We start from the raw sequence: 14345 nt of genomic DNA, 5'->3' as shown, positions 1-14345 counted from the left end.
TTATTTGATTTCGAACACGACTCCTGTCTTTAAATGTCAATCTGTGGTTTCAAGCTCAATTGTCTTGCAGGCATTTGACAATAGTAGTAAGTTAGATACTGGTTTATTAGAAGGCTCTTTGCAGGAATCTAGACATGGCTGACCCACCTTTACGTGCACCCACAAAACAGGTTCAGTTCAATACAAACACATGCAGAATTTAGTAGTGAGAATTAGTAGTGAAACTGTCATCCCCCACCCCCCTTGATTCCGCTCTACATTTTCTGCTTGGCTGTTCCATCCTCACAGGATATTGGGATGTTACGCTCGGGGCCAGGTGAAGATCTGGGCGCGGTGATTGTCAGCACGCCATCGAAGGACAAGCTGGAGGAGATATCAGCGCACGACACTCCGGTAGGAAGCCTGTACTTCCGTAGAAACTCCCTGGACACGTAGCCGTGGTCGTCCTAGAGAGTAAGCAGAGTCACCCACGTGGACTTAAGTGACTCTATGTGCAGTCGTGAGAATGTCACCAACCTGTCGATCTTCATGCTTGGCGTGTATTGTGATGTGCTCGTCGCCGACGTTGACGCTCAGCTCATCCGGTGAGAAATGCTTCACGTCCAGATAAATCACATAGCGATCCTTTTCCACATGCATCTATGAGTGAGACAAGCACACTTGTTAGGAACATCACTGAGAAGCTGAGAAGACCCATTGGGCGCTTTACCTCACTGTGACCATTTTCAGGCCAGTTTAACCAGCGCATGAAACTTGGGCGCATCCAAGCAAAGGACCATGGGAAAGGCCAGACGAGAGGCCAGTCGGTGAGGGAATCGACGAAGGACAGGTCGCCGCGTCGATACGGGTAGGCCCGGCGGTACCATGGGTACTGAATGGGGATATCCATGATGAGTATCTAGATGAGATGAAACAGCAATGGAGTGTCACTCGGTCTCAGATGGGTGATGGCTGTGCTTTCCTGCAGCACATTTATAGCGCTTTAGAGCAAATGTGTGCGCCCCCCCCCCCACACACACACACACGCACACACACACACACCGCCATAACAACCCACTTGCACAGTGACCCTGCCAACAGGCTGATCTTTCTGGAACAATGATGTCAACTGTTTGTCCCACCATTGCCCTCATTGTTTCATCTCCCCAACGGTGGCTGGCCGCCGTCTCTCCCCTCCCTCTATTTTTCCCCTCTCCGTCTCTCTGCCTGTCCCATCTGGCTGGTCATGAGGTGACATTGGCTGCAAATAGTGCTGATGTTGCTTATGTGCAGGACCCAGGAAATGCCCCGTCTGGATCCCTGTGCACGTGTTTGTATGAGGACCAGCTTCCAGAGCATTAGCCTGCTGGCCCTGCCAGTGCCAGAAGCTTTAGGACTGCGAGCAAAGTGGATGTGTGGCTTGAATGGGAAGTGATGAGTTTGTACGGTGCTGCATTAGCGCGTATCATTTTGCTGTGAGCTCAGATGTCAAATATGAAGTCCTCTACGAATTTTTGCTGGCAGCGTCATCCGGTTCTTGGTGGTCATATTTGTTGAGTTGTGAAATATTTCATTTCCCCATGTTAATCTTGCCAATTGACATTTGGGATGTGTTGCAAACTGGCCACTTTTAATCACAAAGGTGATAAAAAAAGAAGAAGAAATGTTTGTAAATACACGTCATGCACTGTGTTCACAATACTACACTGAACTTTATCTCCACAAATGCAACTGCGATAGCAAAAGTGTGAAAATTCCGACGTCTTTTAACGCATCACTTTGCTTTATTTGGCGTCGTCGTTACCATGGTGATACGCCTTCGCCCCACGCTTGTTGGTGGGTAAAAACTATTATTATGGCCTCGATGAATTTACCAGCGACCTATTATGGCAAAATTGACAAAAGAAATCCGGTCATTGTGTCTTTTGAGCGAGATATTAACTCGTTTATGACTCTCATGAAACGAGTATCGTCCACCTGCCAGGACAACGTCTCGTATGCTAAAGGGTAAGATAGCTAACAAGCAGCACGTTTTTTTTTTTTTTAAATGAACAATATATCTTATTCTCAAGCTGTAAATAATATAAACAAAACTATTGTTTTTTTTTGGTGTGGTGGTGTTATTAATTACATTTTGGGATTATGGATAACCTATTATTTATATGGCACATAACAGACTATTAAAATCATAATGGGGTGCCCACCTGCCATTGTCATGATATTGAATGTTTTGTTTTATTAACATTGAAAGGATTAAACTGCTGGCAGAGATCTGGCAAAACTTCAAACCACGCCTACCTTTTAAATTGTATCAGGATCACATGTTACGAATTGGAGACTTTCTCACTGGACTAAAGGTAATTCTCAAACTGCCTGCCTGTATTGAGCCATTTTTTGTCATTTGTATTGATTAGTGACTTCTTTACTCAGTTGTACCAGGCGGCTCTGTCACAAGGCTACAGTCTGCACCTGCTTCAGTTCTGCTCAATTAGTATAACAAACATTAAAAGCGTGGACCACTTTATCAAATGCTTCTTTCCTGGAGGTTTTGATCCAGACCAAGATATCTTGATCATGAAGGTATTTTATTTTCATGTGATTATTTTTCTTCACCCCATCACTACAAGAGTTCCTGTGTAGTTGATATTGCATGATTTTTTGGCTCCTGGTATGTTTTTATAGGTCCGCTCAATGCTGGGCTGTGCACAGTGCATATTTGAGTTGGAGAAAAGACCCATGGTTCTCAGCCAGAAGGGGCTTTCCAAACTGCTGCATGTGCTAAACTTCATCAGGATAATGATGCAGGCATTTCAGCGGAACAAGCATTTCTCCTGGATCACTTATAATGGTAGACTAGTTTTCTTCATTTCATGGGACAGTAATTCTTTCTGGGAAACAATTGAGGCCAAACTTGATCTTTTCTTTCCGATACCTTTTCCAGGTACGTTGCACATCTTCAAAATGTGTACCTACCTGATGTCTTTGAATCATAGTGCAAAGGTATGAGAAACGTCTCACCTTGAATTCTGTTTTCACATGAAGCAACATTTTTCCTTTTTTGTGATCTCTTTTAGGCAATGGAGCACATTCTGTGGGCAAGCCTTACTTTAGAGTCAAACATGCCCCTCATGACTATTAAACATCTGCCATGGCTTGTCAAACTCTATTGTACTGTTTGTTACTGTTACTATGACAGCCGTGCTTCCCTACAGGCAGAGGTGAAACCCAGTCCAACTTGAACTTTTGTGTTGGATCCAATAAAAAGGATGTCTTCTTTTAATTTTGAATTCCTGTGTTTTTGAATGTTTGCAGGAATTTGCCAGGAGAGCACTTGGAAAAATTAATGAACTTGCAGAGCAGGAGAAGGATAAGGAGAATGATAGTGCCGCAAACAAAGAGACTCAAATGGCCTTTAGAGAAGCCTCCATCAAGGCATTGGACCATTTTTATCCAGCCAATGTCAGACTTGACTTTTAATTAGTTGTCTTTAACTTTTGGTTTTCTTCTAGTTGGCTACCATGATGTTCAAGCGGGCTGTGTTTGAAACCAGGAGGAAACCCAAACACATGATTACAATCAAGAGCAAAACGACTCCAAAGGACTTTCCAAATGTACAGAAAAGAAATCATTGTTTGGTTGAAAAGCCCATTTTGAATAGAAATCGCTCAAATTAATTCATTCCCATTGGACGTTGTTCACTTTATAATCTGAATGTGCCGTAGATCCCGTGGCCTCGTAATGCCACAGAGCGAATGCTGATGGGCCTTTTCGACAGCAGTGCAGCACAATTCTTGGGCATCTGTGAAGCTCTTTGGGACAGCTCCATGCGCCCGCTGCAGGCAAGGCTGCCAGAAGAGCTTGAGCTGCAGGAAGTGGTCCTGGAGCTCCTTGCCTCTGGTATTAGTATATTATCTGGTAGGTTAAAAAAAAAAAAAAAAAGAGAAAATATTGCTGGTGAGATTGTAAATGGAATTTCTGTGTTTTATCAAGGAGTGGCTACTACTACTGAACAGAAACGTCAAGACCAGTCCTGTGCACCTCTCAGTGCATTGTCCACAACATCAACGCTGATGGAATTAGCTGTTGCAGGTTGTTTGTTTTTCAGTCACGTTCAACAGCCAGTGAAATCATTTTGCATGCATGTGTCGTTTTGTCCCCAGGAGAACACAAAGTGCCCGTCACGACCGCCGTCAGATTCATCAAGTTGATGATTCAGGCTAAGCAACCTGATGTTTTTGTTGAACATTCACGAATGATGCTGGAGATTTTGTCTGTGAGATCTCGTCCGTTTTTTTGTAGAGAGAAAAGTCATGATGGTTACCTTAATGGATGGTGTCTTTGTGTGTCAGGTTGTGGAAGGTCCTGCATTCAGAAAAGCGGAATATGAGCTGGCCTTGATCAATGGTTTTATTACTCTTAAAACCTCACACAGGAGGCGTCATAGAGAGGACGTCGCTGGTAGTAGAAGTGATTGTCTGGTCCAACATTTTCTATCGTTTCATGAAGAAAGGCACTTCTTATGTTTCTCAAGATCACAACACACCACCAAACAATTATCACAATAAAAAATTGCCGGCATAGAAAAATGAAAGCAAAACATTTGCATAATCCTAAAGTTCAAATTTCTACAGCCCACCTTGATATTCACACACATCTATCAAATGATATTTTTAGTGCCAAATACAATTCTGATTATCGAGTTGTATTTGAATCTGGCCTTGTTTTGTGCAGACAAACTGCGGGGGTCACTCGATATCATCATCGGCCTGACGGAGACTCTGCACAAGGCAGTTTGCGAGTCTGTTCCAGTAAGTTCAAATTCAACGAGATGAATATCGTTTGTGACATGAATGTTTTTCGAACAGGTTGATGTAAGATAGCAGATTTATGCATGTATTGCTTTGTAGGAGGCCCAGCCGGATGTCGAATTAGTTTGGGATGTTCTGCTCTTTCTCTGGGGGAAACTGAAGCTGGTGATTCAGATGGATCAGATTAGAAACCCGGAATACACACAGGACCATGACAAGGTGAAAAATTGTTTCTAGACACTTTCCATGTGATTTATGTCATACTTGCACTTCTCTCTTGATGCAGTGGGCGTGGTGCCTCATCATGCAGTGTGAGGTGGCCTTTGCCTGTGACCTGGCAACGGTCGACTGCATCAAGACCGCCGAGATGATCAACAGTTTAGTCTTACTGCTGGAAAGTGCGGCCGATCGTACTGAGCAGGGTGAGCACGCCAATTTTGTTCTGGATCATATGTTGTCTACTAGAATACATTTTGATTTCTAAAATTTCTTCTCCATAGTTCCACCTAAAGTCAAAGCCGGTAGTGAGAAGAAATACTGCTTCACTCTGCTGAAGGTACTGACACACACATCACACAATAACACATCATAATATATAATAAACTACGATTGATTTTTTTTTAATACCTTTCCAGGGGTCACGTAAAGAGCTTCTTCAGAAAGTGTGCATGGTGGTTGAGAAGGGTTTCAAGGCTCTGGTCAAGCGTGTGGTCACATTGATGCCCCAAGATGGCGCAGCTCCCCTTGACATTACTTACCTGCTGGTAAGTACATAGGACTTCAATAAAGGTCTTCACGTTCGGGCGCTGTGATGGTCTTCTTCTCCAAGCGAGAAGATGGAAAAGGAGAGACTGAATTAAGCGAGAAGCAAAAAGAAGAAATTGTGTCGGATCTAAGAAAAGAATGGTCCCGCCCGTCCACTCATACATGCATGCTTGCTGTCGACATTCTACTTGAACTAGACATTATCTACCACCGGGCATCTCTCAAGTTAATGCAGTTAAATGCAGGTGAGTCTTATTCTGAATAACTATAACATTTGGAGATGCTTATCGTCTTTTTGTTTTTTCCAGTGACAGAATCTGACCTCCTGGACAAGATCAAGAAGAACAAAGTGTCTAAAGCACTTTTCCTGATCCAGAAGTCCTTGCGGTTGTATGACGGAAAGAAGTCGAACGAATCCAGTGTAACCAGGAGTCTACTAGAGGTTGTATATGAAAAAAATGGATATTCAGCTTGTGCATGAGAATTTCAGGATGAAGCTAAAATTCACCTTTTGTAAGGATTTACCAAATCATAACACTCATTCTCATCACTTTTATCAGGAAGCTTGTGTATTAATAGAGAAGGCAGCGATAGAAGAAAGGAAACTGTACATCGCCAACAGCCCAAAGTTAGCACTTGAAAATAAAGGCAAAGTAATGAAGGACGAAAAGGAAATCCCTCCACCTCGACCTGTCTTAATCTCACGCACCAACAGTTCCTTAACCTTTGCCCCTGCTCCTTACCACATGGAGAAACAAGTAAATTGTCCTCCCTATTATTATTAAAAAAAATGTCAAGCACACAAACAACATAATTTCCTTCATCAATCAAGGTGTGCTGGTACCAACTATGCGGACGCGCAGCCGAGGGCCTCGACCTGAAAGTCCGCCTCGGAGACTGCAGCCTGGCAGGAACTGGGAATTTGGTACGCTATTCATTTCAAACGTTGTCATCGATAGCATGACTGTGCCAAAACTGTTTGCAGGTGCCGGCAGTATGCGGCGAATGGCAGCTGAAGGCCGAGAGGCTGGAACCCAATCAGAAGTACGTTTTTGCCTTAGCAGCATACACCAGCCAAGGAAAGTTACTGGGCAATGCTATCGGAGCGTCCACCTACACACTGATGACTTCCATGCCGCAGTCGCTGCTTTCCTCGTGGGCTCACGTGGCAAAGGTATTCCACATTTGCAAGTATTGTTGTTACCAAAGCGACTTTTCTTTCACCTTTGTTCTCAGGTGGCATTTCAAACCAAACAATTTGACATTGCCAAGAAAGCGTGCAAGGAATTATGGAGCCATTTTACCCTTCCTGACATTGGACCTGACAAATCACAGCATAGACTCACTTCAACGGCGTGAGGGACTCAAACCTAACACCTAAATGTTTTCCTTTACTCGTCTTAGTCTACTTTTGTTTTTCTTTAAAGACTGCACATGAAACACCTGCAATGGTCGTCTCCACTCCTGTGCCAGCTCTTCCTCACGTCCATCTTCATTGAGACAGACATCAACATTCAGCAGCAATCGCTCCTCTGCGACTCAGGAAGCATCTGTGGACTGTTTGTCTGGAAACAGGTGTGTGCAGCGTAAGAAAGAACAGTTCATCTATTTCAAATGGATCTCGCATGTGTTGTTTATTCAGGAAGTCAGACTAGCCGAATGTGAACGATTGTTAGTAGCCATGGACTTGGCAATGTGGTTAAACGACAGCAGTTCTGCTGTTCAAGCCGTCATCAGCTGTTACGGCCTCTTGGTTCCATTCATCTTCCATCAGATCACTTGTGATCCTGCAGTCAAGGTCATCATTTGGACTCCCCCCCCCCATCCCACTCAGTGGAACACTCAACCAAATTGCCGTTGTTTCCTTTTGCAGTTGCTGACCAAATGTTTGAATGTATTAAAAGACAATGAAGGACACCTCAAACAAAAATGGTCCAGAAACACAGTGGAGACGCTTATGCAAATGATTGGCTGCATCACCAACTATCTAACCAAGGTGTGTGTCTCTGCCCTTGGAAGCATCAAAGTGTTTGAATCGAAATCATGAAGCTTTTTTATCTATCACCATCTCCAGGCATTGCACGCACTGAATGAGCATCAGAAGGCCTCCGTGGTGAAAGATCGTGGTCTAGCTCTTCTCCAAGATGTCTTTGACGCCCAGGAGAGGTTCATTGGACTTACTTATAAACGTCTGTCGGTAAAGCAAATTCTTTTTTTTTTTTTCTTCAGTTTCAAATTTTTTAAGTTTGGATTTCCAATCAATTTCCTGTGTTTTTGTGCTCTAAGTCAAAGATAGAGGATCCTGGAGTATTGAAGAAAGAAATGAAAAAAAGTGTTCAACTGAAGGCACTATTTCAGAAATTCAAGGATGTCATCACAGCTGATACAGATCCTGACACAGTAATTGGTAATAATCAAAATATTTGAATTTGAAACACATTTTCCCACAGGAAATAATGTACATTAAAAAAATGCAAGAATATTAAATTGCTTTCGTTTTTCCTAATCAGATTATATTGGCTATGTTTGTTTCCGTAGAGAGTTCCCCTTCCTTGAACGGTTCTGAGGACACTGCCACTTTGCGTGAGCGTATCCTCACTAGCACTCTACAGCATGGCTATCGAGTTGGTAGGTAGCACGCATCATTTCATACCAACATTTCCGATTTGCACTTATGCGTTATATTTTGGGCATAGTGATGCAACTCGGCAGCCATTCAAATTTCGTGGAGATTTTCTCGCTCTTACTTCAGAGAGCCTTAGAGGAAGGAGAGATTGATCTTGTTTTACAATGGGGTGAAACCATATTTCGTTTTCTCTCCAGGTATGAGTTGTTCCAACGTCAATAAATATTTTTTTACCTGCTTTTGTGCTTATGCAAATGCTCTGTGCCAGGAGAGACGACGAAATGATCAAATCAGCCAAATGTTCGGACAGAAACAACTCGTGTGAAAAAGAATCCGAGACCACTGCGACGGAAAGTCAAACGTCACAGGTACACACGGATGCTCAGTGGCCGTTCACAATAAAATAAAATGAAAAACTTTCATTGCAGAAGACATCGAAAACGCCTATTAAGAAACGCAAGAAGTTTCGACGCGGAGCACTTCTGACCGCGAGGACCGTCAGGTAGACTGTTTTGACTCTGAATTTGATTGATGGAATCTTAAATTATGTTATTGCCTAGGGAGCTGAAGGCTGTAGAGCGCCTGATGTCTTCAATGAACGTTCTGGTGCAACGCCACACCAGGCGGCTTCAGTTGAGAATGAGATGCACTGAGGAAAGAGTGTGGAGGTCTCAGATCAATTACACCATCGCTATGGCACATCTTGCACTATTCAAACAGGACCTAGACCCATTCCACGAAAGGTCCCTGCAATCCAGGTTCATACAATACTAGTACTTCCCATAATAGAAATATTCGGACTATTCATTTAGTTCGTTTACGTTTCAGGTACAGCCACTTAAATGCCTCAATCTTCTTTCTGGCCAACTCTGGTGTCCTGCTGAAGAGGAACTCTGAGGAACAGGAAACCACCATCTGTGAAGTTAGTTCAGAGACGGACTCGTCACAGTCTGAGTTATCAGATAACGGTTCGGGCAAGGATGCTGATAAAAATGGTAAGTAAGCTGAGACCATAAAAAAAAAATGGAGAAAATATCGCCTTTCCTTTCTTCCACTAGAGACTAGTTTTGACAGTGTGGAGAGTTGCGAGGAGGTTGAAGAACTCCCTCACGAGCTTGAGGTGCCAAAAACCATGCCAATGGACTCACTGGAGAAAGTTTCTTTTTATATACGAAGAGCCATGGTACTGTTTGTTGACCTACACAACATATTTTTAGATAGGGTTCTGAAAATGTTACAATTAGTATTGCTTTTTTGTTCTTTTCAGACATTAGCCCACCGTGGAGGTCACTGGACTAGTTTGCTGAAGGTCTGTCATACTGTGTGGGAAGAATTCAACAGACTTACTGCATTACAAGAAACAATTTGTCATTTTCAACCTCCCGCCTTGGTTACATCGCATGAGTTGCGCAACACCTTCACCCCCTTATTAGTGCTGGCAACCGATCTTATCATGGACATGCTAAGCAGACTGGGAGTACGTGTCACATGCTCAATCATGTTGCATCTATTCTAAACAGGAAGTCATATCTGAAATCATTTTGGTTTCTTCCATTTTGAACAACTCCCGAAGCTGTGGCATCTTTATGACAGCGTGACCGAGGAAGAGCAGGAGTTCCATCTTCGATTTTCAGCCCCACTGGACGACTGCACCCAAGTGGACATTCGCTTTGTGTGCAGTTTGGTGTTACGCACTCTGGAGCTCCTCCACGACTGCGGAAAATGGGAGCACTTGGCCCACTTTGCCCTCATTTTCAACTCATACACCCGGTAAATAATTTGAGGTACTTCACAAGGAGGAGAGTCCGCTTTGATATTTTCTATTGTCATCCTAGCGAACGATTCGCCTTGACCGTGACTCCGCTCTTGGTCCTCGCCCAGAGGAAGCTCCTTGAAAGGATTCATGCTAATGGCGGGTGTAGAGTACCACAACCACACCACGTCAAGACTCAATGGGCCACCGGCAAGGAGGTAACACGTTTCGGCATCATCGTTCATGAATTCTTCCCACTGCTTTTTATGTTTTAGGTAACATACAAGAGTTACGCCGGGTGTCAGCTGTTCAGCGGGTGGGTTCGTCAATCTGCCAACCAATCATCAAGCTCTGTGAAGTTCGCAGATAATGAAGAAACTGAACTCATAGGTTAGATTAGAACATCAAGCGTAGCATGTTTTTATCATGCGACTAATCTTTTCACGTCTTGTTAAGATGCGGAAATCAGACGCTCTCAGGACCTTGTGTGTGTTCCTCTGGATGTGGCCAACACGCTCCACTTTTACCGTCAAGCTATTGAAAGAGTACCGCATTGTCTTCAAGTGTTCCGTTATAGCAGATCGTTACTGCTACTGCTACTAGCTCACACACAACCCGGCGTTGAAACCGAGCAGTGCTGTGAGGACACAGAAGATGTGATCGATTTCAATCCCATACTTATCACTACGCCAAATATTCAGCCTTGGGACCTGATTAATAAAGGCCACATCACTCCGGATACGCTCTACAATCTCCCCGTCAGCCCTAAGTACCTGTCCAGAATCATCTCGACATACTCTGCCGCCACAGGTAAGAACACAAAATACAAAGGTTCCGAAAAGAAAATTCATTGAACCGATATTTTCATTTCTTACAGAATATCTTCAGACCAACCACCAAAAATCCCTCAGTGTGTTTGCTCTGCATGAAATGGGAAACCTGCATTTCTACGATTCAAACACACGGTCGGAAATCAATTCCGTGAATGTGTAGTGTGCACGCTGAACGAAACAAGCATTTTATTCTAAACCTTTTCTAGGATGGCACACTCTTGCTGGAGTAAAGCCGTTGATGCCGCCTTACACAGCTCAGCGGTGATCGATAAATGGGACTGGGTGTCTTTCGGGGGCGGCACCCAGCAACACACTCTAAGACAGGCTGGTCTTTGGGGATGTCTGCAGGCTGCTGTGATCACCGCTAAAATTGCGCAGTAGGTTCAAATGAGATTTATTCAGAAAATTGACAGTGTGGGCTTTTAACATGGACATTTGTGCAGGTATATTCTAACTTCAGATATCACCCAGAGGACCAAGTGCTGTCTCTTATCAGCTCACCTTTTTAAGGTAAATTAATTTGACACACCCTGAGTCGTTATTGCATTTTTATATGTGCTCCCCGCGTTCCCTAGTGTGTGCTGTGCTGCTCCTTGGCTCATCCTCTGAATGACCTCCAGTATGCTTCACACAGCATCGGTGATGCACTTCTTCCCGGGGTCGACCTCTTCTCAGAACCCAACAGAGCTGATCTCGCCGCCACCGTGGGCGGCCTGAATTTTATTTGTCAATGGCTGTTTATTGCGGGCTACTATTTAACGGTACATAAAACATACTTCAGCAGAAAAGTCTGACATTAATTATGTCGGTGTTGCTAATATTATGTTCCATATTCAGTGAGTGTGCTAAATCAAGTTTGCAATTTCAGCTCCTGCCCATGCTGGCACTTTATCAGCATCTTGTGGGGACATTGTGCAGAGACGTTCAACGTAATGTTGAAAGCAGAATACTTAAGGTCGGCATAAGTTTTTGGTTGACTGCTCTCACCTGTTGGGAAATGATTGTGTTGATTTCTTTTTGTTGATATTCGCTACAGGTACGAGCGCTCACTGAACTGTACTTCTTCTCCGAGGCCATCAAGCAGACCGAGGAGCTTTCAAGAGGGGCCGGGATTCTTCTTCCTAATGGACGCTACATTGTTCGTGAGTCGCTCCAAGTAAGAGCGCTCGCACACTTTTTAAGACCGTGTTTGAGAATATCAGATGAGTAATATTAAACGTAATTCAAATAATACAATGTGTTTGTTCAGCAGTCAAAGAAGATGTTTTTGAACAACAAGTCCCTGTTGGACAATGTCCAGGTACTGCCTCTTCTCCATTTCCGTGTTTGTTGTTCCTGCACTGGGCGTAGATGTGACTTCTGTCTTAGGCTTTAGAAGAACTTGTGAGCTGTGAGCTTTCTCCAGAGGTCAGCATGCTTTATGGATCCACATTGAGTCTACGATTTAACCTCGCCCGCGTTCAGCTCATCCTGGCCCTCAGTAGCACAGTAACTGGACCTCCTGAGCCAGGTCTGCACTTTTTTTTTTTTTTTTTAAATGATTTCATTTCTGCTTAAATGAAATAAAAAAATAAATATACAAATCTGATTAGTGACAGATTCTCAAGTGGACCCAGAAGAACCGGAAGAAGTCCAATCGGACACTGAGGACTCGGAGCAACAGAAGGAAAAGCCCAAAGGACTTGCTTCCCTGCAGAACCTCACACGAGCAAAGATCAAGGTAAGATCTTTGCTTCACGATATTTCCTATCCTCATTTGTCATCTTTCTCTTGTGCTGCAGTATCTTCTTCTAGAAGCAGCTGCCCACCTTTTGGAGTCCATATTGGAGAAACTTCCGTGTCCCTCCTACAGTGAAATTGAAAACATGGAGTTGAAACTTGAGGCAAATCTTCTCAAGGCCAACCTTTACCTTCAGCAAGGACATATTGCACAAAGGTATAAGCAATTGGTGGATGTCTTCACATTTCATGCATTGTGCCAATTTATTTCATATCTGTGCATCCTCAGTTCTGATGTGGTAGTTTCATCATTGGTGCTACTACAGGACATTAAAGAATGTATACCGGATCATAAGAAACCGTCTTCTGACCATCCACCCACTGAAATCGAACAGGTTGGTCTGAAAATGTCTGGGGTTAAAAAACAAACATATATGCAAAAGTGACAAGAATGTTTGATCTCTTAAAGTATTTGTGTTCTATTCCGCCAACAGAGAACTGAGCCAACCACACAGTATGAGGACTGCCCCAGCGCAGTTGAGGCCAGCGAGAGGGTCGGAGGGGGTCTATGGTTACGTTTCCGCGTGGTACTGCTACGTTGTGTTCTTTTACAGGCTGCTGATGTCACAGTTCCCAATCCAGGTTGGTCTTGGTCTCACGTTCAGGCTCACATTGTCAAATTGTAAATGTGTGATATATATATACTATCAATTATTTTAAAGGTAAGCTTCACGAAAAGGCAGCTCAGGTGTTGAAGCAGAGCCTGGAGGACTGTGTTCTTTTGGGAGATGTCGACACTCAAGCACTTTTGCTGGTTGAAGGGTCACAATTAAAATCACGAAGAAACAGGGGGGATGATGGCTTGTTACTACTGCAGGTATCATCACAACACATTGAGAAAACAGAAAGAAAACACCACTGTTAACTCAATTACGTTTGTTTATAGGAAGCTGTGAGCCTTCTGTCAGGACGGACTCGCATGCCACCGGGATCCAGCGTGACTCTAATTAGAGCCACTTTGCGTCTTAGTATCCTAAAAAGCACTCAAAGCAAACTTCTGGCTCTAACTCAGAAACTTCTACAAAAACAGGTACAAACGTAATAGCACATACAAATAGTTTGTACATAAATACTGTAGCTAAGTCTGTTTTCTTGATTCAGCTGTGTGAGTTTGGCGAGAATGTTATATTGGAGGATGGGAAAGTTTGTATTTCTCCTCCTGGACCCAAAAACATTTACCTCCCTTACATACAAATGTTAGATCAGCAAACTTAATAAAACGGTGAGTATACTTTTGACACACACAAATGTCTTAATGTTCCCCTGTAGTGACAACACTACAAATAATGGATACATCTATGCACATGTTTTGTATATTAAAAAGATCTGAGTTGTATATGTGTACATTAGTGGGTGTAATGCTTTCATGTAAATTTACTTTCAACTCAAATTTTGTATTTCAGTGCAGTGCAGGAACTTCTGGAACTTGCAAGCCAATTAATGAGTTTATTAAATAAGAATAGCAGCTATTTCTGTTAAGAATTCAAATAAGAAGTTGTGATTTTAATTCAAATGAATGACCTTTTCTGTTCTCACCCTGGCAATGCCATGATTCATGTTTTTATGTATTTTATTTTACCTTAATTTGTACAGCATATCCTGTTCATTAATTTAGCGTTTAATTACTCCACCTAATCAATCAAAAGGATGTTCTCATTTTTAAAAATGATTTTGTATGAATTTGATTTATTGTAATAAAACACGTTTACATATACAGTATTATTAAATTATCATTTGAGCGTTTTTTCATTAATATTCTCTATTTTTAAAAGCGAATGTAGCCTTCGGGTACCAAATGTAAT

At 42.9% G+C, this 14345-nt stretch overlaps 2 protein-coding genes across 3 annotated transcripts; one reads left to right on the top strand and one right to left on the bottom strand.

Moving 5' to 3' along the window:
• Positions 1–254: 254 nt before the first annotated feature.
• LOC133167789 (alpha-crystallin B chain-like) lies at positions 255–889 on the bottom strand. The gene is made up of 3 exons (XM_061298730.1): positions 710–889; positions 517–639; positions 255–446 (listed from the first exon to the last, which is right to left on the bottom strand). Exons 1-3 carry the CDS (start codon positions 887–889, stop codon positions 255–257), a joined length of 495 nt encoding a protein of 164 aa, XP_061154714.1.
• Positions 890–946: 57 nt separating this feature from the next.
• LOC133167714 (cilia- and flagella-associated protein 54-like) lies at positions 947–14262 on the top strand. 2 transcript variants are annotated; one of them, XM_061298571.1, is made up of 56 exons: positions 947–1986; positions 2231–2336; positions 2410–2559; positions 2662–2827; positions 2921–2979; positions 3054–3197; positions 3292–3411; positions 3489–3590; positions 3702–3894; positions 3970–4068; positions 4140–4252; positions 4329–4446; positions 4711–4787; positions 4887–5006; positions 5074–5209; positions 5288–5343; positions 5423–5551; positions 5617–5797; positions 5861–5994; positions 6113–6310; positions 6385–6477; positions 6538–6726; positions 6789–6907; positions 6980–7127; positions 7195–7350; positions 7426–7548; positions 7627–7749; positions 7839–7959; positions 8091–8180; positions 8249–8375; positions 8447–8546; positions 8607–8680; positions 8739–8936; positions 9007–9173; positions 9237–9361; positions 9446–9655; positions 9752–9948; positions 10014–10149; positions 10207–10321; positions 10388–10741; positions 10809–10896; positions 10971–11141; positions 11208–11274; positions 11340–11525; positions 11633–11719; positions 11801–11920; positions 12014–12064; positions 12133–12274; positions 12357–12484; positions 12546–12700; positions 12773–12878; positions 12978–13125; positions 13206–13360; positions 13430–13573; positions 13645–13765; positions 13947–14262. In XM_061298571.1, exons 1-55 carry the CDS (start codon positions 1643–1645, stop codon positions 13756–13758), a joined length of 7572 nt encoding a protein of 2523 aa, XP_061154555.1. In that variant the 5' UTR covers positions 947–1642; the 3' UTR covers positions 13759–13765; positions 13947–14262. The 2 variants fall into 2 exon arrangements, with proteins under 2 accessions (XP_061154555.1, XP_061154554.1); XM_061298570.1 differs by having other exon boundaries at positions 13645–14262.
• Positions 14263–14345: the final 83 nt, after the last annotated feature.

This window comes from Syngnathus typhle, linkage group LG15 (genome assembly GCF_033458585.1).
Source record: "Syngnathus typhle isolate RoL2023-S1 ecotype Sweden linkage group LG15, RoL_Styp_1.0, whole genome shotgun sequence".
NCBI lineage: Eukaryota > Metazoa > Chordata > Actinopteri > Syngnathiformes > Syngnathidae > Syngnathus > Syngnathus typhle.
This window is presented reverse-complemented; position numbering and strand designations above follow the sequence as displayed.